Source organism: Spizellomyces punctatus (genome assembly GCF_000182565.1).
Source record: "Spizellomyces punctatus DAOM BR117 chromosome Unknown supercont1.19, whole genome shotgun sequence".
NCBI classification, from domain to species: Eukaryota; Fungi; Chytridiomycota; class Chytridiomycetes; order Spizellomycetales; family Spizellomycetaceae; genus Spizellomyces; species Spizellomyces punctatus.
The window spans coordinates 442,927-464,287 of record NW_015971555.1 but is presented as its reverse complement, the minus strand read 5'-3'; the positions used below and the strand labels follow the sequence as shown (position 1 = coordinate 464,287).

Below are 21,361 nucleotides of genomic sequence, written 5' to 3'. Positions count from 1 at the left end.
TCTCCTTCTCTGACTGCTGACAAGATTCAAGCTCCGCTCATACGTGAACGCAACCTCTCCGACAGCGGATACGATACACCAACACCTATTCAAATGCAATCCATACCCATAATGCTACATCACCGAGAAATAATGGGCTGCGCTCCTACAGGATCAGGGAAGACCCTGGCATACGTCCTTCCTATTCTGCATGATCTCAAGGGTCCCGCAAAGGAAGGCATTCGTGCTGCCATCATATGTCCAACTCGAGAACTCGCCACTCAAATCTTCCGAGAGATGAAGAAGCTGTCAAAAGGGAAACCGTTCAAGATCTGCGTTCTCACCAAGTTGTCAAACTCTAGCGACAACGAACAAATATCTGCTTCCTTTGCGTCTTTTGACATATTGATCAGCACTCCCTTGAGGCTCGTTCATGCAATCCAACATCAGGGGTTGAAACTCGATAAAGTGAAGCATTTGGTATTGGACGAGGCGGACAAGCTGTTGGAATTGGGATTTTTGGAACAGATCGATGAGGTTCTTGCCAGCTGCAAGGATGAAGGGGTGTACAAGAGCCTCTTCAGCGCGACGATACCATCAGGTGTTGAAGCCCTTGCAAAGACGTTCATGAAAGATCCTATAAGGGTCGTGATAGGACAAAAGTATGTCTTTCTTGGTAAATTTGGGTCTTTGGCGTATAGATTGGTGTCTAATGTGTCTTTACCACTTAGGAATGCTGCCACGGAAACCATCACACAAAAGCTCCTTTACGTCGGCCAGGAGGAAGGCAAGCTAATAGCTATTCGACAACTCGTTCAACAAGGACTTAAGCCACCGGTGTTAATCTTTGTCCAATCGATCGAGCGAGCGAAAGAGCTGTTCCACGAGCTTGTGTACGATGGCATCAATGTTGATGTGATTCATTCTGATCGAACAAAACTGCAACGTGATACTATCGTCCAAAATTTTCGTTCAGGAAAAATATGGGTGCTCATTGCAACCGAGCTGATGGCGCGTGGTATAGATTTCAAGGGCGTGAACTTGGTCATCAACTATGATTTCCCTCAAAGTGTTGCGTCGTATATCCATCGAATTGGACGAACGGGTCGTGCGGGACGAGGTGGCGAAGCGGTGACTTATTTTACAAAGGAAGACGCACCATATTTGAAGAGTGTTGTAAATGTGATGAGGGATTCGGGGTGCGACGTTCCGGAATGGATGCTGACCATGAAGAATCCCAGCAAAAATGTGAAAAAGAATTTGAAGCGCAAACCTGTTGATAGAGATGCCATCAAGACTGTTTCAAAATTCGATGAGAAGAAGGCAAAAAAGAAGCGGTGGGTTATTGACGAGGGCATGTTTTTTGCGTTCCCTTCTCATCGTGTTTTATATCTATATTTTTAGGGAAATGGTGGAAGCTTCAAAGAAACGAAAGCAACGAAATGAATCGAAACCGAAGGCTTCAGATGAGGCCACCGATACCTGACGGAACACTGATGCCCATCCGCTGAGATGATAATATATATTGGAGTAAGCAATGTACATAATTACAACTAGGCCACGTTAATAAGCAGACGAATACTTGACTAGACTAGTTGTCTTCATGTCTCTCGCTCTTCGCTCATCACCGTTGTCGAAATATGCCTTGTTGTGGAGCCCACGTTAGTACTCTGTATTAACTGAGGCTTCGTATTTGCTCCAGGGCAGGGTTAAATGCTGAAATGGCCGTTCCTACAAATTCCATGTTGAAACTGCTTTTTCTGGCGGTAAAACTTCCTCCCCAGCTAAATTCTTAACAGACATCCTCAGCATAATCATGGATACAGACTTCCCACCCAACAACACCTCACAATGAACGGCCGGAATACGTCTGGGTTCGTTGGCTTATGCAAAGGCAACGATTCCATTTCGATTATGCTCGATTTGATCCCCTCCATCACGATCAAATCACCAACTTTGACAGGCTTTCTGAATGGATCCGCCCTGAGGGCTAGGAAACAGGCCGGTGTCGTATTTTATGGTATACACAAAGCGCTTTCCATTCTTTTGAAGTTAAATCAGGGCGGTCGTTCCAAACTGGGCGGCCTTATTTCCCTGGTCTTCACATAACGAAGACGGAATAGACATACGGGAATGGCTGATCGGGAGTAGCAAATGGGATAGCTTACGGGGAATAAGGGTTTTGGGCTTCTCGTCAACGTGGCCCGTCATATGGCCGCACAACTTTGAGACAGTGCGAGTAGCATCAAACAATCACCATGGGTTGCATTCCATAACGGCTGGAAGCCGAAAGACTCTAAGCACCTCATCTAAGCCAAACCCAAATAAATACAATGGTTACGACCAACATTCCTGTTGAAATCTGCCCTCCTTTTCTAAATCCTTTACAAACTTTTCAGCTTGTTGCCGTTCCATTCCACCTTCAATTACCAAGCACTCGGCCAAAGCGTCCGCGACGTCAATGGGCATTCGGAGGGCATTTCTGACGTAGAAATGTAAGGACGCGAAACGCAAGAATGAAACAGCCAAAATTCTCACCCTGACAAGAGGACGTATCCATTTTGATTGAACACCTTTTGGTAGACCAGAGCACTGTGCTCTTTTATGCGATGTTGGACATATATTTTATCCTCCTATCAGCAGGGTGCGATCAGCATATGGGTAGTCGATGTATGCAATAAAAATCGTCTAATAGACACACCTGATCTCTTGAGAAAGCAGCTACAAGGCTCAGGCTACCATCTTTCTCATACTGTTCAAATTCCGATTGATATATGTAGTCCTTTTCGCGATATCGACAGCCAAAGAACAGTGTGTTATCTGGAAATGTTGGGGTAAGTGTCGGTTCCAGTCACCGCATTGCATATCTGTGAAACACGCACCTCTTGCATTGAATTGGATCCTTTCTTGCAAAAACGATCGCATCGGTGCCACACCTGTTCCCGGTCCAACCATCAGAAGAGGTGCCTCAATCGGTGGTAGCTTCATAGTTCCGCGCTTAATTCGAAATGGCACAATGTCCCCAGGTTGAAGGGTTCGCATCCATTTTGTGCAAACGCCAGTTCGTGGAGTTTTGAGTTTAGTCTTGTATTGAATGATGGCGACGGTCAGATGGATTTTGTGCGGGCATGCTATTGGAGACGAAGAGATGGAAAATGATCTCGGCCTCATTTCTGGGATGAGGTCCAGGAGATATCTCAGCGGTATCTTGGCAGAATGGAAATCCTGCAAGATCTCAAACATGGTCCGTTTGGGTCTGTAAGCGTATGAATATAGCTCATCTTGACCCGACGGTGAAGCCATCTCTCGGAGCTTCTCAGAGTGCAGCGGATCAGTTGTGAAAAATGACAAAAGTTCAAAAAAGTATCGGCGAGGTCGACCAAAAATGTCCAGGTGATGTTCGAAGAGGTGGCGGATCGTGTGAGTTTTACCCCAGTGCAAAGGCACTCTGTTGTCTTCCTTAGAGAATTAGCTCCAGTATCCGAATGCTGCCCAATCCACCATATACGATACCTGCATGATTTGGAATCAGTGCAAAGGGCTTGTCCGCAATATCCTGCCATCCAAAATGGTTTATGACCGTTTGGATCTCATCAGGCAGATTTCGAGGGCGGATGACCATAACGTCGCCGGCAGAGTATGTAGCACTGAACAAGCAAGTTAGTTTCTCATGTGAAAGAAAATCATAAGCTCGCCTCGACAAGGCGCATCGGGGCAGGTCTAAGATAAAATGCTTACTCATTCTCAATGTCAAATTCGAAATGCCGCACTTCTTGAAAGTGATCTTCCGCCGTGACTCTCCTATTCACAATGACCTTTGCTGGCTTGTCGTCCACATCAGCCAAATCCAGCGCAGAAACTTGTTCCCCATCCTCCAGAAACCTGACTGCAAAAGTGGCCTCGGGCAGGACGTCTGCCGACACAATCTCCATTCCATTTGGTAGAGGGTAAATATCCATTAAGGTTTTCCATAGATCCTCCAACCAAGGGTCTAGTGCTCCATCGACGCCCAAATAGTGCTGGTCGTCCCCATCACCCCGAGGCACTAAAGCCTGTGCACCCAGCTGCAGCAACCGCTTATGGAGCTTTTTCGCCGGAAAGTTAAACTTGATATAGGACGAGTCGCCTAGGCCAAAGACGCCAAACTTCATGTGCGAGAGAACTGTCGGAGAATGGGACTTTCGGAGAAGGAAACGCCAGAACTTTGTCATGTTGGCAGGTTGGCCACCTTGCCCGGTTGTTGAGCAGACAAAAACGACCAAGGACTCTGATACAAGGTTAGACTGCAATATATACCAGAAACATCAATATGCAATCGGTGGAGAGTGAGAGAATTGGAGGCTGAATAAGTGCCAATTTACCTTGTCATACTCGTCCATGGCGAAGACTCTTGTTCGGAAATGTCTTCGGCGCCCTTCTCGAGCAATTCTCTCAGCAACATCCTGGGCTGTGCCCGTTTCGGTCCCATACAGGATCAAGAGATTGCGATCGCCCTGTGTCATGGAATGTTTGCTTTAAAAAAAAGGTAAGGGTGAACTCAATGGATCAGAACTGGAGAAAACTGCAAAGGATTTGTTAACGATCTGGTCGGTGAGTCATAATGTGTCAGTGATCGCTTCATCATTTTCATGCCAGTAAATAAGATATTTCTGGCTTGTAATGACAGCAGGGGATGCGTAGAGAAAGGAAAAAGTGGGATTGGCCACATGTTTACAAATATATTTAATCCTTCTGCTAAAACCAAAGAGTAACATTAAATGCTATACATCCCCATAACACATTGATCATTCAAATCAAGGCTTCTTTCCCTTCTTTTTCTTGCTCTGTTTTCCGACGACGACAAACTTGTTGCCTGAATCAAACACATCGAGCGAAGCAGTGCTAGGAGCACTGGGCCCCACCGCCGTCCATCCATCGGATGAAATTGAAGAGCCGCTGGCATCTGCTCTGCGCTTCTTGCTAAACTCGTCGGCGAACTTGCGGGGGTCAATTGCTGTGAGGCCCCCCAAGGTATCATCGCAGATCATCTGCAACGTGGCGGTATCGTTCATGGCTACAGAAAGCAAAATGCTCACAAAATCGTCAACTACAGGAATTGACCATTTCAGGTTAGTACACTGGCAACAATCAATCAAAACTTGTATCTCATACGCACCATTTACCCCAGCGGACGTGCTCCTCTCCAATGGTCGCAATGCAGAGCGGCACCACTGCATGAATGCAGATGACGGGCCTTTGCTGCCGTCATTTTGGTTGGCGCTTCCCGCGATTGTCGCAGGAACACTGGAAGAGGGCGCGGCGGCTCGGGGCGCCATTTGGACTGGCGCTCGGGAAGGTGGTGCGGCTGGGCGAACGGGTTGAACTGGGGTTTGGGTGAGGGGACTGGCAACACGAAAAAGTTCCAAAGTAAGCTCAGAATCTGAACAAACCACCTCAACCTCACATGGTACTCACCGGACTACTTGACCTTGTTTACCAACAACGTTCCAAGCTCCAGCAATGCTTTCGTCCGGGCGTCCGCCAGCTGGCACAGGTGCCGGGGATTTAACTACGTTTCCTGACGCGATCACAGCTGCTGGACGTGCTGCCACAGGCGGGCGGCCACTGGCTGCAACAAGGCCCCATGCTGACGTACCACTTGCTCCAGCGGCTGCGATAGTATCGGCATAACGCTTGCCAGCACCAGTTGGCACCTGCGTTTCCGCTGTCTGAGCACCGCGCAATTCTGCTTCCTTTCGTTTCCGCACCTCTTCCTCCTGCATAATCTCGGCGAGGGATTTCTGTCTGACCGGTTGAGGTCTCGGGCCAGAACCCCACACAGCTCCACCCTGCCCTTGATCTTTTGTCCACGACGCTCCGGCAGAGAGCGCTTCTTGTTCCTGCAGCTGCTGCGCTTGCTGCAACAATAACTCCTGGGCGCGACGTTGGCGTTCGCGGTCTTCTTTCTCCCGTTGTCGCTGCTCAAGCTCTTGGATTTCCTTAAGGCTCAGTTTCGGTCGCTCCGTATTCCCGCTTGCCCAAGCTGACGTGGCCACACGGCCCTTCTGACGGTCGAGTGCTTCGAGCTCTTTGTCAAGCTGCTTATTCTTTTCAGCTGCAACTTGTTCCTTCTCCCATTTGCTGCGCGTTTCTTGCTCCGACATAATTTGACGCAGGTCAACTGCCGGAGTGACCTGCCCTGATGTTCCGTCCTCCTGATGGTTTCCTTTCAAGCTTATTTGGGGCTCCCTTAGCTGTCCTTCTTCATTATCGTGGTCGTATCGATTACTCCGTTCTTCCTCGCGAGCCTTCCGATCTCCGGCTACATTCTTATCCACATCACTGGCCCTTGTTCTCATTTGATCAACCTCCATGGCCAGACCTGCATGGTCAACTGCAGGCTTACTCGGAATGCCAATGATATTTCCCACGTTTAGTTGAGTAAACCGATCCACAATGTCGTCATGCGTCTTCCGCAACTTTTCCTCCCTGTGGTCACTGATTTCTTGGTCCAAACTCGTCTCGTCAATCAGTTTCGAAACAACATCAACAGGACCATGTGCCTCTTCAGAATATTGAGATACTGACCCGCTAATATGTCCGCTTAGGCCATCAAAGTTACCCCAGCCAGCCTGATGACTCGCTGACCCACTTTGAGAAGTCCCGGCAAAGTCTAAAAGGGGCTGGGAAGGGAAGAGGTTTGCGGCAGGAGATTGAGGCGCTTGGATAGAGTTTTGCGCAGTCTGCTGTGTGGAAAACGGAGTGTATGGTGAAGGCTGTCGTTGACCCATAGCGCTCATTAGGTTATCCTGAGAAGGCGGAAGTGTTTGGACGCCTCCACGTTGGTCGAAGTATGAGCCGGGTAGGTTACCAGCAGGGGACCCGGGTGTCGCCCCAGGTCGACCGAAGGGAGAGGACAAATCGGTATTTAGTGCTGACCAGCCCGCACGGCCAACAGGTTGAGGTTCGCCCCAAGATGGCCGTCCAAAATTTCCACCATTCAACGGATCATATCCTCCAGTGCCAAACCTGTCTCGACCCAAGGACGTGAAAGGATCTGCTCCCAACGTATTCGGGCTGAAAAGAGTCGGTGTTCCTGCCACGTTGCCAAAGGAATTAAATGGATTGAATCCGAGGCTACCCGGTGTGGATACATCATTCTGATATAAATCCTTGTAAGAAGCTCCGGAGAGCCCCATCCCAGGACCAAAGCGCCTCTGATGTTCTATTTGCTGCGCACGCTGTTCGGCTTCTTCCAGGTCTGCCAGGAAAGGACGATCTCGACCCAATTTCTGAATAAGCCGCGCCAGAGGTTCATAATTAAAGTCATCCACATGCTTTATCGGGAGGTCATCATTGAAATACCCAGATCGAAACCAATCATGCATCTGCTGTGCAGTGAACGGGCCTACAAAATAAACGCCAATGAGTTTGTCTTCTCCAATATGCCACTGCATCACACAAAAATATCTACCCTGCACGTTGCCACACGGATCCTTATACTGCCACTTCTGCGGGACGAATGCAGCACCCACATGAGGAATACCAGGAGGGAGAGCACTTTGGACAGGCGGGTGATGTAATTCTCCTTTTGATAAGCTCCGCGTGATAGGAGGTGGATTCAGATGGTCGGGTGTATGTCTGTCACCAAGGCCGAGAGTTGGTAAGCCCCCCAGATCCGATTTTATTCCAGTGCTCGCAAAAGTTCCAAACATATCGACGAACGAAGACGTCCTTGACACTGATTGACGGCCAAGATCTTCTTCGTGGGCAGCATGCAGTGCAGCTGAAGTAGGGGCCACCGGTCCTGTCGAGGTGAGAGAATGCCCAGATATCCCGCCCGTGCCATGCTCTGGATGTGCAATGTGAGCCGTTTTCACTGGCGACGTTGGACGCGTTCCACCGGAGAACGTTTTGCCGGGTGAGGTGTCAGGCTTCTCCAATGGTGCAGGAGAGGCAGATCGCACCGGTGACTCCCTCCCACGATGTGACAAGAGCATAGGTGCCTAGCAATAGAGAAAGATGTTTAACCCCGTAATCGATGATGACATTTTAACTTTCCGAGTACCTCTTTTCCGCTGTCGCTGTTCCGGTTCCTTGCTGACCGATATTCGTCGTCCCCATGGCTAAATACACCATTTCCACCAAAGCTCCCGACACCGGAGGGCGTATCCCAGGGATCTTCGTCACCGGCGTAGGTATCAGCTCGCCGGGGACGATAGTTATCGCTCACCGATCCTCCTTTTTCAGAAATCTTAGAGAGGGAATGGAGGAAGCATTAAATAAGCTCGACGCGATTACCTCGATCCACGCGATTTGAGTAGCCTGGTAGGATGCAGAAGATCAGCAATTTTGGTAATAACATTTCAAACTAATACACATCACATACTTCTTTGTGCTGAACCAGGAGGCCGTGAAGGTCGTACGCCATCCTTGGAATCGTTGCGCCCGTATGGTGTGCGACGTGCACTAATATCGCTGTTAACCGATTGAGATGTGAAAAGCTACCAGTAACATTTAGTCAACAAGCACTCATTATAGACTTTAAAATGACCAGTTACTTCGACCTACCTTCTTCTCATGGTCATTGAGCGGGATATTGGCCATGGGTGGCAGCACCTCCTCCGTAGTAACACTAGGTGCCGCTTCGTAATCATTGGGAGCAGGTAACGCTGGGTCAAACAAACTAAGTATGAACTCCCTAGAGTATCGGTATTGACTAGACTCGCTGGAAGACACCGAGTTCGACCATCCGGTGCCCCCGCTATGGTCCCTCGATCCGGAGGTGTGATTTTCCCCGTACGCTGTTGAGAGGGGCGTCACTGATTTCGAGGTCCCTGCACCGCCCCAGAAGGTATTTGCGCTCATTCCAGTTGGCGTACTGGGACCGGAGAGTGTAGGAGACGAAGACCGGACTGCGCCGTCATTGGTGGGGATCTTGCGCATCCTAGAGGCAACAGTTGGCGCTTAGTTTACCTACATGATAGGCAACCCTTTATGGTATGGCGACGAAACCCGTGGTGCCCACAGGAATCTCTTGTGATTCACCATGATGAACATTACTTGCAGGCAGGCTTCCCAGTCTTTAGACTGTGTGCTCACTGCAACTTACCACTGGGGACCAAAGTTCATAGCCATTGTTATATTGTGTCGCGTGATCAAACTGCAACTGGTGTTGCGTGCGTATTAAAATCTGTGTCCGTGCAGGCGAAGAGCTGTAAAAGACCTATGCGGATGCCCGAACAAGAAAGCTGAAAGTGCAAAAGCAAATCCTTGCGATGAGAAAAACGGAGCAAAGGTTGCTGTGGGGCAAGTGAAGGGCGATGGGCCATCTGTTCAAGTAGACTAAAATTACGAAGGCACAGTCATGTTATGAGTGGCACATGCGTGGCTTGGATTTGCAAACTTCAAGTTCCGTTTGCAGTTTCGAGTTCTTTTGGCATCTCGCAACTGGCTCTGATTTCAAAAAAACATGGTAAGGGCATGGCTCGGCAGCAACAACACGTATATGAAGATGAGAATGCTGACTTTTGAGGCCATGTAGGGTAAAGCAAAAAAGACTAGAAAGTTTGCAGAGGTCAAACGAACGCTCTCTTTGAAGGATCAGAGGCTGTAGGTGGAGCAATTCTCGGCGGATTTTGCAGAGAACGGCATGGCGTGGCTCACACTTTCATTCTCCTATTTGACGCTTCTAGTAAGGCAAACAAGGAAAAGGCGGAGAAGAAGGAAAAAGAGAAAGAACAGGAACTCGTCAGACACATGTAAGTGAGGACGCGGCTGTCCTTGCTTCCCTTGGACTCTATTGTGTAAGACAGACCCCTTTTTCATTCATAGTCCTCAAGTGGCCTCGTCCCTCTTCTTCAAATACAACGAAGCACTCGGCCCACCATACCATGTGTTGGTCGATACAAATTTTATCAATTTCTCCATCCAAAACAAACTCGAGCTCGTTAAGGCCATGATGGACTGCCTATATGCAAAATGCATCCCTTGCATAACAGACTGCGTTATGGCTGAATTAGAAAAGCTCGGTGTCAAATATCGCATTGCCCTCAAGATCGCCCGGGATCCGCGGTTTGAACGACTACCATGCACGCATAAAGGTGTTTATGCTGATGACTGCATTGTCAACCGTGTGATGCAGCACAAGTGCTACATCGTCGCCACGTGTGATAGAGAACTGAAGAGGCGAATTCGAAAGATACCAGGAATCCCAATCATGTATATTGCATCGAGAAAGTATGCAATCGAACGATTGCCTGATGTAAGTCCCAAGCATCTGTCGCGTGCATTGTCATACTTGGAAAGGCTTGCTGACGACATTTTTGAGCTGCTAGACACCCGTGTAGTCACTTTTACTTCAGTTTTGATATGTTACTGTTTGCTGTGTACACACTTGTTTAGACTTGATGGCATGGACGGCAGGTGTGCTTGTCTCGTGTCGGCTTTTGTTTATATTAGAAATATAATTCGCGCTTTCGCACCATGGCAATATGGGCTGTCGGCCATTCTCACTTGACAGATGGTGAAAATCCTATTCTCTGAACTCACTCGCGCAGACTGGGCGGCCAAGGCCGCTATTCTTCGCACCACTGCAAAGCGTTTCAATGCTATTCTCGTTTTAGAGGTAGTTTTCCATGTGGCAATCCTATTCTCTCAGCCCGCTCTCTCTCAATTTGGGCCGCCAAGGCCGCCATCCCTCGCGGACCCGCAGGGCTGTCGTTCTCGCTTTCGTCCCCTTGACTCTCGTCTGCTTCCTTATCGTCGTCATCGCCATCCTTATTGTCATCGTCAAATTGATCGTCATCGTCCGCCTCCTGCTTAATGCCAAATGCTTCTTCCACAGCCCCCACAACTGCATCTATCGCATTATGAGATAATCTTGGCACCGCACCAGGCTTGGACAACAAGGTATTTCTTGGAATTATGGTCTTTTCATTCTCATCAGAGCCATCTTCCCACTCTTCTTCTTCTTCGTCCCCTGAACCTGCGAACGATGATGCTTCACCATCGGTGTTGTGGTCGCTGTCATATTCCTCTGCGACCTGTTAACAAAAGATAGTTCGAACCATGAGAAGGTATGACATCCAAATCAGCAAGGTCGACTTACTTCATCTTCATCGGACGGCATGAAATCTTCGTCTTCTTCCTCCTCCAACTCGTCGATCGCCTCCTCTGGCTGAGAGTCCTCCGAACCGGGCTTACTTTCTTCATTGGCGCCGTTCCGCGTCTGACTACCTTCGCCAAATCGGTTTTTATACGTCTCGATATATAGTAACACGCTCTCGGCCTCTGCCGAATCGATCATCGCAAACTCATAATTTTCAGAACTTGGGCTGCTTCTAGTCTCTGAATCATCTTCTGCCGGTGTCCGTTGCAGGAAAAGACCAAAATTTCGGCCAGTGGGCGAGACTATGTCCAAGCCCGCAATGTCTGAAAACGGGAAAAACAGCAACGGCTTTCTCAGACCAAAGAGAATACCAGTGCGAAGAAAAAACAATTGGCTGGTCAGAGCCGTGGAGCGTAAGCATGGACATGGAGATGCTACCCACAAATTTACCTTCGACTCACCCTTCTCTGGCTTTGAGATAGCAGTCAATATGAAGTTCGCCTTTTCGTGATCTGGCTTGAAAGATCCGTGCGCTTGGCTCCACCAATTCGCGTTTCGTTCCCTTCTGCAGCAATTGCAAAATATGGGCCTTGCAACTCTCCTTTTTATCCAGAACTGTCACCTCTCCCGTCGCACCATCTGTTATCTTCATGTTGGAGCTTTTATCGTCAAACCCGAATATGATAGCGTCTTTCTCTCCAGCTGGCATTAGACAGATCGTCCAATGAGGTTTCGCTCTATTTGGTGTTGGCACGCAGAAGGCATAAATTATGTCCTTCCACAAGTAAGATGCCTCAGTTTGACCCAAGTCCTTTGGGGAAATGAGATGGAAAGTGTTTTTATGGATTCGAAGGGAGAATTTCTTTCGCGCCGGAGAGATGAAGGAGAGATCATGTATGGTATGGAGATGTAGATCGTCTGACGCAGGTTCAAGGGCATCAAGCTTCCGCTTTTTTGCCGGTTGCTCAGAAGAAGGCGCCGGAGAGGGGGAGTTCAGGAATAAAAGGTGCACCAGATGTTTTAATACAGGAATGGCAGGTGGATAGGAGGTAGCAAGGCTTGTGACCTCGGCACGAAGGGCTTCGGGAAGCACTTCAAGCTCAACGCTACAGTAGAAGGCAAATATTGTTCTCTTAGATCCCGATCCACTCTGTAAGCGCAATAGGACGCAATAGACATTACAAAGAAGATGCCAATTCTGGTTTTCATTACCTGTCCATCGTATTCATACTGCTGTTTACAAGTCCAAAAAGTTCCCAACGTTCAGTGTTCTGAGACGATAGCCTTACACTGGAATGCATTGCAAACACGCAACTAAGCCTTACCTGAATGTTCGATACGTCGATAAGACCTGCGCTGTTCTGCAGCTGCTTGACGTGGGAATAGAGCTGCCCCCCTCCAGCCGCCCGAGATGCCCGCTTTCCATAAGAACTCGCTGTCACCGTTTGCGAGTGCAGAACAGGACCAGGGCTTGAACAATGATAATATCGGTCCCGTAAGTGAATCTACTCCACTATTGGATACGTCTGTGGATGGGTTCGAATCTACAGACAATGACAAGCTGTTTGGAAGTCCCGTTGAACTAAGGAGAAGAGACGGCTGCAAAGGTCAGTTTAGCTCTCCAGAGACCGGAGTGTGGTTGACCCCTTCAACCTGTACTTTTGATCTCTCGGCGTACTTCAGATCATGGACTGACCATTTTCCTTGCAGACTCGTACTCTGCCTACTACAAGGCCTTTCAAACTCGTCTCCGATATTACGTTCCGGTGATTGGATGGCTTCCCAAATATAATTTCCGAAGAAACTTGCAGTCTGACCTCATTGCTGGGATTACTGTTGCGTTCTTGCTGGTAAGCCTGCGCAACTGTACCGTATCATTGACGCAAAGTATATGACGCACATTCATTCCAGGTTCCACAAGGTCTATCATATGCGCAGGCCTTAGTGAAGATACCTCCTATACACGGTTTATTTACTGCATCGATACCTCTGCTTGTTTATGGGTTTCTTGGAACGTCGAGGTATTCTGCATCGGTTATAATTGACATTCTCCACAGGATCACTGACATGGACATCTAGACAACTGAGCCTTGGTCCTGAAGCCTTGATATCTATTCTAGTAGGAGCAACCATAAAAGAATATAGTGCGTCCAAAGAACCCCGCCATGGCAGTATACCGTCACTTGGGGCCGCAGATCCGCAACAGGAAGCAGTCGAGATCGCTCTCGTACTTTGCCTCATGGTCGGCATCCTCACTTTTCTCCTCGGTTTCTTCAGACTGGGCTTCCTGGACTCGGTTCTATCCCGCGCCTTACTGCGCGGATTTGTTTTAGCTGTCGCCATGGTGGTGATGATTGACATGGCGGACACATTGCTGGGCATCAGTCCACCTTCAAATCAATGTGGTCATGGTCCATCGAAACCTGTCGATCCAGCTCCTGATGGCGAATCGCCAATTCAGAAACTCTTCGACACTTTGTCGAAGTTGGGCCAAGCTCACCCATTGACAACAATACTCTCCGCATCTAGTATATCGTTCCTTATCGGTATGAAGGTGCTGAAAGCAAAGTTCGGCAAAAAGCGGTGGCTTCAAGTGATTCCCGAAATTTTAGTCCTTGTGGTCGTCACAACGATATTGTGTCAGGTCTTCCGATGGGATTGTCAGGGAGTGGCTATCTTGAATGTGAAGGGATCTGACTCAGCGGAGTATCGCTATCCAAAACTGCCAACCATGACACTGTCACGAATACGAGCCCTGATGCTCTCCGCAATTCTGATCTCGGTGATCGGTTTTGTGGAATCGATCGTCGTCGCAAAGACATATGCGACCAAACACAATTACAGCGTGTCTCCAAATCGGGAGCTGGTGGCGATCGGGGTTTCTAACATAGTTGGAAGTATATTGGGGGCGTATCCAGCATTTGGGTCTCTGGGGCGTTCTGCTGTAAACGACACGGCTGGAGCGAAGACACAAATGGCCGGGTTTTTTACCGGTATCGTCGTGCTTTGTACCACTATTTGGCTGCTTCCGTTCTTTCAGTTTTTGCCAAAAGCGGTGTGCTCCTCCATCATCGTTGTCGCCGCGCTGAAACTGGTAGAACTGGAAGATGTCCACTTTATGTTACGCCTTCGAGCATGGAAGGACGTGGGTTTGATGATGATAACATTTTTAACCACGATCCTCCTCTCAATTGAATCGGGAACGTTACTATCGGTCGGTATTTCGCTCCTCTTGGTGATAAAGCATACGACAAAGGTTGGTTGCATTGTCGTCTTATGCGTGCGGTTGGATTGTCGTCTTATGCGTACTGTATCTGATCATCCCTCTTTGGATTAGACCCGTTTGGCTATCTTGGGACATATCCTCGTTGTGGATCCTCGTACTGGCAATGTGAAGACAAAGTATCGAAGCATTCATGACTCAGATAAGGTTCAACGAATCGAAGATGCTTTGGTAGTTCGTGTAGAGGAAGGGCTGTTCTTTGGAAACTCAGGCCAATTGAAAGATCGCCTCAAACGCATAGAAATGTACGGCGATCTAGGTGTACACCCTGGCGAGGAGCCACGGAGAATACCAGCGACTCGACGGCGATCGCAGAGTCGACCTGAGGAGCAAGCCATGGAAGAGGGCCATTCCCCAGCGGATGATCATATTCGTGCGGTGGTCTTTGATTTCGGCGCAGTCACTGCTATTGATGCCAGGTACGTCCGATGGTAGATGGTGGAATGAAAAGGTATATCTGACATTTGTCTTTTCACCTACAGTGCAACGTTGACCCTATTGGAAATCGTTGAAGACTACAAACACCGGAATATGGAAGTGTGCTTTGTTAAACTTCGGGAATCATGCAAGCATGCTTTCCTGCGGTCCGGCCTGTATGATCTTGTCGGGCCAAGTCACTTTTTTCGGAAAGTCCGCGATGCTACAGAATACCTGAAGAGTACCGATCGTCGACGAATGCCGCAGGACCCAAATCAACCAGAAAGCATGGCACCCAGAGACATTGTGATTCCTGGAAATGGGCAGGGCGCCAGTAGTCAGCAACACGCGCAGGAGTGGACGGTACCAAATAAAAAAGGGTCTTTCGCCGCCAGTAGCTATTTTGCTTCATACATGGAGGACGCTGAGCTTGAGCGGAGAAGTGGGGTTATTATTAGGGGAGAACCTCAAAGTGAGGTGGAGGAAGACATCTTTGTTACAGGTAGTGACAATGCTGGGTCGCATACCGGATTTGCAAAACGTTTTCGTGCGCGTAGCGGTAAAATTCCGCTTGGGTTAGCGACACTTTTTGATGAACGGAATTCTGTGGAGTTAACAACGGACAGCGAAGTGGAGAGTCCTGGTTTCGGCCCTGATGCTGAAGATACCGTTCGTTCCGGAAGGGTGCCAACGGATGGACACGTGTAATTAGGAAGCATTATCTATTGTACATATCATCATTCGCCGGGTTGCGGTGTACGGCTGAATGGTGCTAATTCATGCTATAGACGGAATTGATATATATATATATATATACAAGGTTCGTTCAATGAAAATCCCGATCGTTCACAAGTTCATCAGGCTGGCAGGATGTCATGAGCCGATTGTTTTCATCAATCTCAACCTATCGCGGACCTCGGTTTCCTTCTCTAGATCTATCCAGTAATACAGTCCCCATCGCGCTCTTGCGTCTCCACTGTCAGCTCTCAAATCCATTGATTTCAGGACTTCAACCTTTCTGGCGCATTCTCTATTATAGGAAAGACATAGCTGGTCTATCCATGCCGCCATCTCCGTCAACGAAACCTGTGTTGGGGTGGAGTCTTCCGTCTTTTCCCGCAGTTCTGCAATACCTACTTCACGCAACGCATCCCGATTTAAACCATCCAATTCGTGTGCAATCCGCTGAAAATCGCGCAGTTCCCCGTGCAGTTTGTGAAGCGCACGCTCCAACGCCCGAGTCTGCTTTCCTAAGAGTCTCGACGCAATATCTGGAAACTCTAATACAATAGCTGGCGTTGTGATTGGGTTGATCCACCCATCTATCTCAGTTTCCTGTGGGAGCAGAAAGGGCAGTGTGTCTTCTCGTTGAGAAGCAAGGTTTAGGGCGGAGTCGAAGAAAGCGCAAGAGCGATCCTGGTGTCCGCTCCAAGCATCAAGCAGCCGAAGCAAGCGTTGACCAAGTCGAATTACCACCTCCCCCTCTAGGTCCGGCATCAGGAGACATCTACAATCGACAGCCTAGGAGTTTCAGGAAAGCAACACACCTCGATTAAGCTGGTGCATCGGCCTTAGATACCGCTCATAGCAACACGCCAATCGACGATGCGGTTGGAACCAGTGCAGTTGTGTGGCGATGTGACTCTTCGCGAGACGTCCTTGTCGTAACCTGCAGCTGTGAGAATCCTCGTTGCAACCAGAGCAGCGAGCATCATGTCAACGCTGGATCAGGACTTTGGGTTTCTGGAGGTATGCCATAAGACTTTTTTCCCTTGCTGTGCTTCTTGCGGTAATTTAACTATCGACCTTGGTTTCCAGTTCCAAGATACTCAGGGCTCCCAGTACGACTATGAAAACTTCACCGTCCCTTCTCAGACTCAGTCTAGCAAAGATGTAGCCGACGATTTGTCGCTGGCATCTTTGACCCTAAACTCGCAATCCACTCAATTGACGCAACCGGGCTTGTCGTCATTGGGCAGTAAAGTGCGGAAGAACTCCCTCGAATATGGAGAGTTGGGCTTTGTTGAAGATCTGCCGTCGAGATATGACATCGATGGAGCAGAAGACGGATTTGATGATCAGCCGCGAGACTTGCCGGCACATGCTTGCAAGTGAGTGTTTCAGACGGAGAACATGGTCGAAGCGGATTCTGGGGCTGGTGGAAAGAACAGTTGCTGATCATCTACACCGTTTTTTTTTTTTCACCAGATACTGCGGCATCCATAATCCTTGCTCAGTTGTAGAATGTCTCGCCTGTAACAAGTGGTTTTGCAATGCACGCCTCGCTTCGACAAGAGGTTCTCACATCATTCAACATCTGGTGCGGGCTAGGCATAAGGATGTCCGCTTGCATCCGGAGTCACCTTTAGGGGAGACGATTCTGGAATGTTATAACTGCGGCGCCCGGAATGTATTTAACTTGGGATTTATTCCCGCAAAATCTGACACGGTTGTGGTATTGCTTTGCAGGTATGATATCAAGTTGACTGTATAGGACAATTGTACCTCGAACTGATATGTGCTCGGCAGGGCCTGCTCAAATCCTTTAGGTCAAAAGGACGCCAGCTGGGATCTTTCCCAGTGGTTGCCGTTGATTGAAGATAGGAGTTTCTTATCTTGGCTGGTGAAGATCCCATCAGAACATGAGCAACTGCGTGCCAGGCACGTCACGCCTTCACAGATTGCGTCATTGGAGGATAGATGGACGGACGATGCGAATGCTACCTTTGATGATTTGAACAAGCCTGGAATTGACGATGAACCGGAACCAGTGCGCTTGCGGTACGACGATGCTTATCAATACCAGAACATATTTGGCCCGTTGATGAAGATGGAAGCGGATTATGATAAGAGGCTGAAAGAGTCTCAGACGCAAGATGAAGTCGTGATTCGATGGGACCAGGGTCTGAACAAGAAACGCCTTGCGTGTTTCATCTTGCCGAAGTTGGAGCAAGGGGACATTCGCTTAGCGGTTGGCGATGAGCTTCTGTTACGCTACTCGGGAGAACTGATGAAAGGGCCATGGGAGGGCATAGGCCATGTTATCAAGATTCCAAACAGTAAGTACCATGACGAAAGTCTTGCTCTCTTGTCTGGCCGATCTGATATATTCCGGTAGATCTCTCGGACGAGGTGGTGTTGGAATTGAAGAAGGACGAGAAGACCCCGCTAAATTGCACCCATAACTTCACGGTGGATTTCGTGTGGAAATCGACTTCTTTTGATAGGTGGGTATCCATTTAAAGCGATCAACGCGATCTCATACGATAGCATCGATTTGTTATGATTAATTTCGTGCACTTATCATGAAACTTCGTCTTTAGGATGCAAGCGGCCATGAAGACATTTGCGGTTGACGAGCACTCCGTTAGTGGTTATATCTATCATCGTCTGTTGGGCCATGACGTCGAACCACAAATGTTGAAAGCAAATATGCCAAAGAGGTTTACTGCTCCGAATCTTCCCGACCTCAATCATTCACAAGTCTTTGCTGTGAAGAGTGTTCTACAGAAACCGCTTAGTCTAATTCAAGGTAGGCAACGGCAATGTACGTATGATAATGTATTTCAGATTATTTACAGAGATGCTTCCTGTAGGTCCACCCGGAACTGGGAAAACCGTAACTTCCGCGACAATAGTGTATCATCTGGCGAGGATGAATCCAGGGCAAGTGCTCGTTTGCGCACCAAGTAACGTAGCTGTCGATCAGCTCACCGAAAAAATCCACCAAACCGGTCTCAAGGTGGTCCGTGTAACCGCAAAGAGCCGAGAAGCACTGGACTCTCCTGTCTCGTTCTTAACATTGCACGAGCAAGTGATCAACAATGATACGGACCCTGAGCTACAGAAATATGTAAAGCTGAAAAGGGAGCTCGGTGAACTGAAATCTCAAGACGAGAAACGATATCGGTCATTGAAGCGTCACGCAGAGCGTGAAATCCTGCAGAACGCGGACGTTGTGTGTTGTACTTGCGTTGGTGCTGGAGATCCTCGTTTGCAAAAGTATGAGTTCCGCACTGTTTTGATCGACGAAGCGACACAGGCTGCTGAGCCAGAGTGCCTGATTCCACTCGTACTTGGTGCGAAGCAAGCGGTGCTTGTTGGAGATCACAAACAGCTGGGTCCGGTCATTCTCAATAAGAAGGCTGCGAAGGCTGGGCTTTCACAGTCCTTATTTGAACGTCTAGTACTTCTCAACATTCGGCCAATTCGGCTTCAAGTGCAATACCGCATGCATCCTTGCTTATCCGAGTTCCCATCGAACATGTTTTACGAAGGTTCACTTCAGAATGGGGTCACTGTTCAGGAGCGCCTTCGAAAGGATGTTGACTTCCCTTGGCCGGTACCAGAAACGCCTATGTGCTTCCACTGCTCGTATGGACAGGAGGAACTATCTTCATCGGGTACGTCCTACCTCAATAGGACGGAGGCCACGAATTGTGAGAAAGTCGTCACTCGCTTTCTCAAAGCCGGCGTTAAGCCCTCCCAAATCGGCATTGTGACTCCGTATGAAGGCCAGCGCTCGTATGTGGTAAATCACATGCAGTTCGCCGGAGCTTTGAAGAAAGATTTATACAAGGAAATTGAGGTCGCTAGCGTTGACGCCTTTCAAGGTCGTGAGAAGGACTACATCATTCTGACTTGTGTCCGCTCAAATGATCATTCGGGCATCGGGTTTTTGAGCGACCCCCGCCGTTTGAACGTCGCGTTAACCCGTGCGAAGTATGGCGTTGTCATTCTCGGAAATCCGAAAGTATTAGCAAAGAACCCATTGTGGTACCAACTACTTATGCAGTTCAAAGAGAAGAACTGTCTTGTAGAAGGACCTCTCAGCAATTTGAAGAGGTCGATGATTCAATTCACCCGTCCCCGCAACAAGCCCAAAGATGACAAGCTCAACAGCCGATTCCCGGTTGACGCGCAACAGCATTTTGCTCGTCCCCCGAAAGCCACAGACAGTGAGTCTTACTTCGAGTGTGATACTGCTTCTTAATCGTCAACAGGCTTACATATTTATATATTACAGCTAGAGGTACAGGACGGTACAATCCGTACCATGATCCTTTAGCAGCCGTGGATGCAAGTCGGTTGTTCTCTCAATCCCAGTACTCTATTCCGATGATTCCCGGACCATTCTCCCAAGACTTGGCGATGTCCGCCTCTCAGCATTCTCTTGGTGGCAGCCACTTTGGCGACAGGCATGGAAGTTTCTCGCAATCAGACTCGCAGGGGCCTTTTACTCAGGGAAGCAACTTCTCCGGGTCGCAGGGTACCCATGCATCCTTCTCGCAAAGCGACCGTCTATCTCTTAATATGAGTCAAGATTCGTATCTGGAAGACTACAAGAGTCAAGTCGATACATACATGAGTCAAGAATTTGGTCTGGGAATGAAGAGCCAGACCGATTACCAGAGCCAGGGTTTCACTCAGTTCTGATTCTGAAGCATCTACGGACATTTCGAAACTCCCCGTCCTCCATTGATGGGTGGTAATGCTGCAGCTGGTTTCTTGGTCCGCGGAAGCCTGCGCGAAATCCTTCCTATCTGCTTCGGGTTTTCGGGGTGTCAATTTCGCCAACCCAATGCTTTACCTGTGATTTGTCAACCCTTACCGCCACGATTACCGTCTCCACTGTCGCCGAACGGTAGTGACATCACAAGCATGCAAAAGTCCGGAAACATAAGGTTGCAGAAGTATATCGGCGTAGGGACGCTTAAGGGGTGCAGGCAAAGAAGCAATTGAATATTGGAGAAGAATTGAACGTTTGTGAGCCAGTTCAATCTGGTGTGAAGTTTGAGGGGCCGAGTAAACATTGGTTCTAACCGCTGTCTCAAATATATATTCAATGCCAGCGTGTCGCTGCGAAATTCCTAGTTTGCATGAAACACAACTCGCCCATATTACTATACATTAGTCCTATTTATCGCCGTTTTTCAACAGATAGACCGCCAGGTATTCACACGGATTGGGTGGACTGGGGAGTACATTGCAGAATGAGAATGTGAAAATTGATCGACAGTAACAAGTTGGTTATACCCACCGTTCCTTGGCTAGCGCCTTTAGACCCTCTATAAGCACCGGGACGATAGTATGATCGAGGTAAGATCGCAGAGGCAGGCTCTGCACCTGTTCTCTGCTCATAATGGTCTGTCTACCTGCTTCAATTACATCCTAAAATGCTAAATGGTTCGAAATGAACGGTCAATATCGTATTTTGAGTCGCTGGAGAACGTACCAGCAGTTCTTTTGTGAGACCGAACGCTTCGTGCGGATTCTGTCCACCTGTGATTTGATCACCATCTGCTACCGTTGTGCCAGATACGGGATCTACCGTTGCGGTGGATGCCCATGACATGCGCATTTCACCAATTGATGATTTGACTGTTTCTACAGATGCAAGATCTTCATGAGTTTCCGTTGTGCGTTCCCCTGCGATCCCCAACAATATGTTTACCTGGTCGTTCAGCCATGGATATCCTGTAGATCTGGTCGAAAATTGATATAGTCCGCAGGGATTTTAATCCTAACAACTTGCTTACAGTAGGATCGCTTTTCAATCGGTTTTGGGCGATGAATTGCCAGATCCCGCTCTG

The 21,361-nt window shown here is 48.6% G+C and overlaps 9 protein-coding genes across 9 annotated transcripts; 4 read left to right on the top strand and 5 right to left on the bottom strand.

The window, feature by feature from the left end:
* Positions 1-12: 12 nt before the first annotated feature.
* Positions 13-1,600, top strand: SPPG_08189 (RNA-dependent ATPase ROK1). The gene is made up of 3 exons (XM_016756347.1): positions 13-641; positions 711-1,316; positions 1,384-1,600. Exons 1-3 carry the CDS (start codon positions 94-96, stop codon positions 1,463-1,465), a joined length of 1,236 nt encoding a protein of 411 aa, XP_016604645.1. The 5' UTR covers positions 13-93; the 3' UTR covers positions 1,466-1,600.
* A 609-nt stretch (positions 1,601-2,209) lies between these two features.
* On the bottom strand, positions 2,210-4,582 carry SPPG_08188 (uncharacterized protein). Its single transcript, XM_016756346.1, has 7 exons — positions 4,341-4,582; positions 3,718-4,262; positions 3,493-3,626; positions 2,862-3,434; positions 2,681-2,799; positions 2,518-2,612; positions 2,210-2,461 (listed from the first exon to the last, which is right to left on the bottom strand). The coding sequence occupies exons 1-7, from the start codon at positions 4,479-4,481 to the stop codon at positions 2,317-2,319; spliced, it is 1,752 nt and encodes a 583-aa protein (XP_016604644.1). The 5' UTR covers positions 4,482-4,582; the 3' UTR covers positions 2,210-2,316.
* A 53-nt stretch (positions 4,583-4,635) lies between these two features.
* Positions 4,636-9,262, bottom strand: SPPG_08187 (uncharacterized protein). Its single transcript, XM_016756345.1, has 9 exons — positions 9,071-9,262; positions 8,530-8,905; positions 8,348-8,462; positions 8,260-8,283; positions 8,027-8,199; positions 7,433-7,964; positions 5,434-7,366; positions 5,135-5,361; positions 4,636-5,065 (listed from the first exon to the last, which is right to left on the bottom strand). The coding sequence occupies exons 1-9, from the start codon at positions 9,094-9,096 to the stop codon at positions 4,773-4,775; spliced, it is 3,699 nt and encodes a 1,232-aa protein (XP_016604643.1). The 5' UTR covers positions 9,097-9,262; the 3' UTR covers positions 4,636-4,772.
* A 126-nt stretch (positions 9,263-9,388) lies between these two features.
* Positions 9,389-10,452, top strand: SPPG_08186 (rRNA-processing protein FCF1). Its single transcript, XM_016756344.1, has 5 exons — positions 9,389-9,433; positions 9,503-9,570; positions 9,654-9,719; positions 9,793-10,222; positions 10,296-10,452. The coding sequence occupies exons 1-5, from the start codon at positions 9,431-9,433 to the stop codon at positions 10,305-10,307; spliced, it is 579 nt and encodes a 192-aa protein (XP_016604642.1). The 5' UTR covers positions 9,389-9,430; the 3' UTR covers positions 10,308-10,452.
* SPPG_08185 (uncharacterized protein) lies at positions 10,338-12,325 on the bottom strand. The gene is made up of 4 exons (XM_016756343.1): positions 12,281-12,325; positions 11,530-12,174; positions 11,069-11,462; positions 10,338-11,003 (listed from the first exon to the last, which is right to left on the bottom strand). Exons 1-4 carry the CDS (start codon positions 12,295-12,297, stop codon positions 10,569-10,571), a joined length of 1,491 nt encoding a protein of 496 aa, XP_016604641.1. The 5' UTR covers positions 12,298-12,325; the 3' UTR covers positions 10,338-10,568.
* A 106-nt stretch (positions 12,326-12,431) lies between these two features.
* On the top strand, positions 12,432-15,609 carry SPPG_08184 (sulfate permease). The gene is made up of 6 exons (XM_016756342.1): positions 12,432-12,675; positions 12,779-12,918; positions 12,980-13,089; positions 13,148-14,324; positions 14,406-14,770; positions 14,834-15,609. The coding sequence occupies exons 1-6, from the start codon at positions 12,480-12,482 to the stop codon at positions 15,474-15,476; spliced, it is 2,631 nt and encodes an 876-aa protein (XP_016604640.1). The 5' UTR covers positions 12,432-12,479; the 3' UTR covers positions 15,477-15,609.
* Positions 15,446-16,308, bottom strand: SPPG_08183 (uncharacterized protein). The gene has a single exon (XM_016756341.1). It carries the CDS (start codon positions 16,263-16,265, stop codon positions 15,642-15,644), a length of 624 nt encoding a protein of 207 aa, XP_016604639.1. The 5' UTR covers positions 16,266-16,308; the 3' UTR covers positions 15,446-15,641.
* A 132-nt stretch (positions 16,309-16,440) lies between these two features.
* SPPG_08182 (uncharacterized protein) lies at positions 16,441-20,649 on the top strand. Its single transcript, XM_016756340.1, has 8 exons — positions 16,441-16,517; positions 16,587-16,879; positions 16,977-17,237; positions 17,298-17,827; positions 17,887-17,995; positions 18,092-18,300; positions 18,365-19,726; positions 19,795-20,649. The coding sequence occupies exons 1-8, from the start codon at positions 16,482-16,484 to the stop codon at positions 20,202-20,204; spliced, it is 3,210 nt and encodes a 1,069-aa protein (XP_016604638.1). The 5' UTR covers positions 16,441-16,481; the 3' UTR covers positions 20,205-20,649.
* Positions 20,581-21,342, bottom strand: SPPG_08181 (uncharacterized protein). The gene is made up of 4 exons (XM_016756339.1): positions 21,223-21,342; positions 21,004-21,155; positions 20,809-20,939; positions 20,581-20,742 (listed from the first exon to the last, which is right to left on the bottom strand). Exons 1-4 carry the CDS (start codon positions 21,236-21,238, stop codon positions 20,685-20,687), a joined length of 357 nt encoding a protein of 118 aa, XP_016604637.1. The 5' UTR covers positions 21,239-21,342; the 3' UTR covers positions 20,581-20,684.
* Positions 21,343-21,361: the final 19 nt, after the last annotated feature.

Excerpts from the sequence above, each read along its gene's own strand:
- SPPG_08189 (XM_016756347.1), top strand. The coding sequence starts at position 94 with ATGCAATCCATACCCATAATGCTACATCACCGAGAAATAATGGGCTGC. Across the intron at positions 642-710 it reads AGGGTCGTGATAGGACAAAA|GAATGCTGCCACGGAAACCA; the intron begins GTATGTCTTTCT and ends TTTACCACTTAG. Across the intron at positions 1,317-1,383 it reads AAGAAGGCAAAAAAGAAGCG|GGAAATGGTGGAAGCTTCAA; the intron begins GTGGGTTATTGA and ends CTATATTTTTAG.
- SPPG_08188 (XM_016756346.1), bottom strand. The coding sequence starts at position 4,481 with ATGACACAGGGCGATCGCAATCTCTTGATCCTGTATGGGACCGAAACG. Across the intron at positions 3,435-3,492 it reads ACTGATTCCAAATCATGCAG|ACAACAGAGTGCCTTTGCAC; the intron begins GTATCGTATATG and ends TCTCTAAGGAAG. Across the intron at positions 2,613-2,680 it reads CTGCTTTCTCAAGAGATCAG|GAGGATAAAATATATGTCCA; the intron begins GTGTGTCTATTA and ends CCCTGCTGATAG.
- SPPG_08187 (XM_016756345.1), bottom strand. The coding sequence starts at position 9,096 with ATGGCTATGAACTTTGGTCCCCAGTG. Across the intron at positions 8,284-8,347 it reads TCCTGGTTCAGCACAAAGAA|GCTACTCAAATCGCGTGGAT; the intron begins GTATGTGATGTG and ends GCATCCTACCAG. Across the intron at positions 5,066-5,134 it reads CACGTCCGCTGGGGTAAATG|TTGACGATTTTGTGAGCATT; the intron begins GTGCGTATGAGA and ends CAATTCCTGTAG.
- SPPG_08186 (XM_016756344.1), top strand. Across the intron at positions 9,571-9,653 it reads TCTTTGAAGGATCAGAGGCT|TAAGGCAAACAAGGAAAAGG; the intron begins GTAGGTGGAGCA and ends TGACGCTTCTAG. Across the intron at positions 9,720-9,792 it reads CAGGAACTCGTCAGACACAT|TCCTCAAGTGGCCTCGTCCC; the intron begins GTAAGTGAGGAC and ends TTTCATTCATAG.
- SPPG_08185 (XM_016756343.1), bottom strand. Across the intron at positions 11,463-11,529 it reads TATCTCAAAGCCAGAGAAGG|CCAATTGTTTTTTCTTCGCA; the intron begins GTGAGTCGAAGG and ends GGCTCTGACCAG. Across the intron at positions 11,004-11,068 it reads TGCCGTCCGATGAAGATGAA|GTCGCAGAGGAATATGACAG; the intron begins GTAAGTCGACCT and ends TTTTGTTAACAG.
- SPPG_08184 (XM_016756342.1), top strand. The coding sequence starts at position 12,480 with ATGCCCGCTTTCCATAAGAACTCGCTGTCACCGTTTGCGAGTGCAGAA. Across the intron at positions 12,676-12,778 it reads GAGAAGAGACGGCTGCAAAG|ACTCGTACTCTGCCTACTAC; the intron begins GTCAGTTTAGCT and ends TTTTCCTTGCAG. Across the intron at positions 13,090-13,147 it reads GGGTTTCTTGGAACGTCGAG|ACAACTGAGCCTTGGTCCTG; the intron begins GTATTCTGCATC and ends ATGGACATCTAG.
- SPPG_08183 (XM_016756341.1), bottom strand. The coding sequence starts at position 16,265 with ATGCCGGACCTAGAGGGGGAGGTGGTAATTCGACTTGGTCAACGCTTG.
- SPPG_08182 (XM_016756340.1), top strand. The coding sequence starts at position 16,482 with ATGTCAACGCTGGATCAGGACTTTGGGTTTCTGGAG. Across the intron at positions 16,518-16,586 it reads AGGACTTTGGGTTTCTGGAG|TTCCAAGATACTCAGGGCTC; the intron begins GTATGCCATAAG and ends CTTGGTTTCCAG. Across the intron at positions 17,238-17,297 it reads GTTGTGGTATTGCTTTGCAG|GGCCTGCTCAAATCCTTTAG; the intron begins GTATGATATCAA and ends TGTGCTCGGCAG.
- SPPG_08181 (XM_016756339.1), bottom strand. Across the intron at positions 20,940-21,003 it reads GTCTCACAAAAGAACTGCTG|GATGTAATTGAAGCAGGTAG; the intron begins GTACGTTCTCCA and ends TTAGCATTTTAG. Across the intron at positions 20,743-20,808 it reads AAGGCGCTAGCCAAGGAACG|TCCACCCAATCCGTGTGAAT; the intron begins GTGGGTATAACC and ends TGTACTCCCCAG.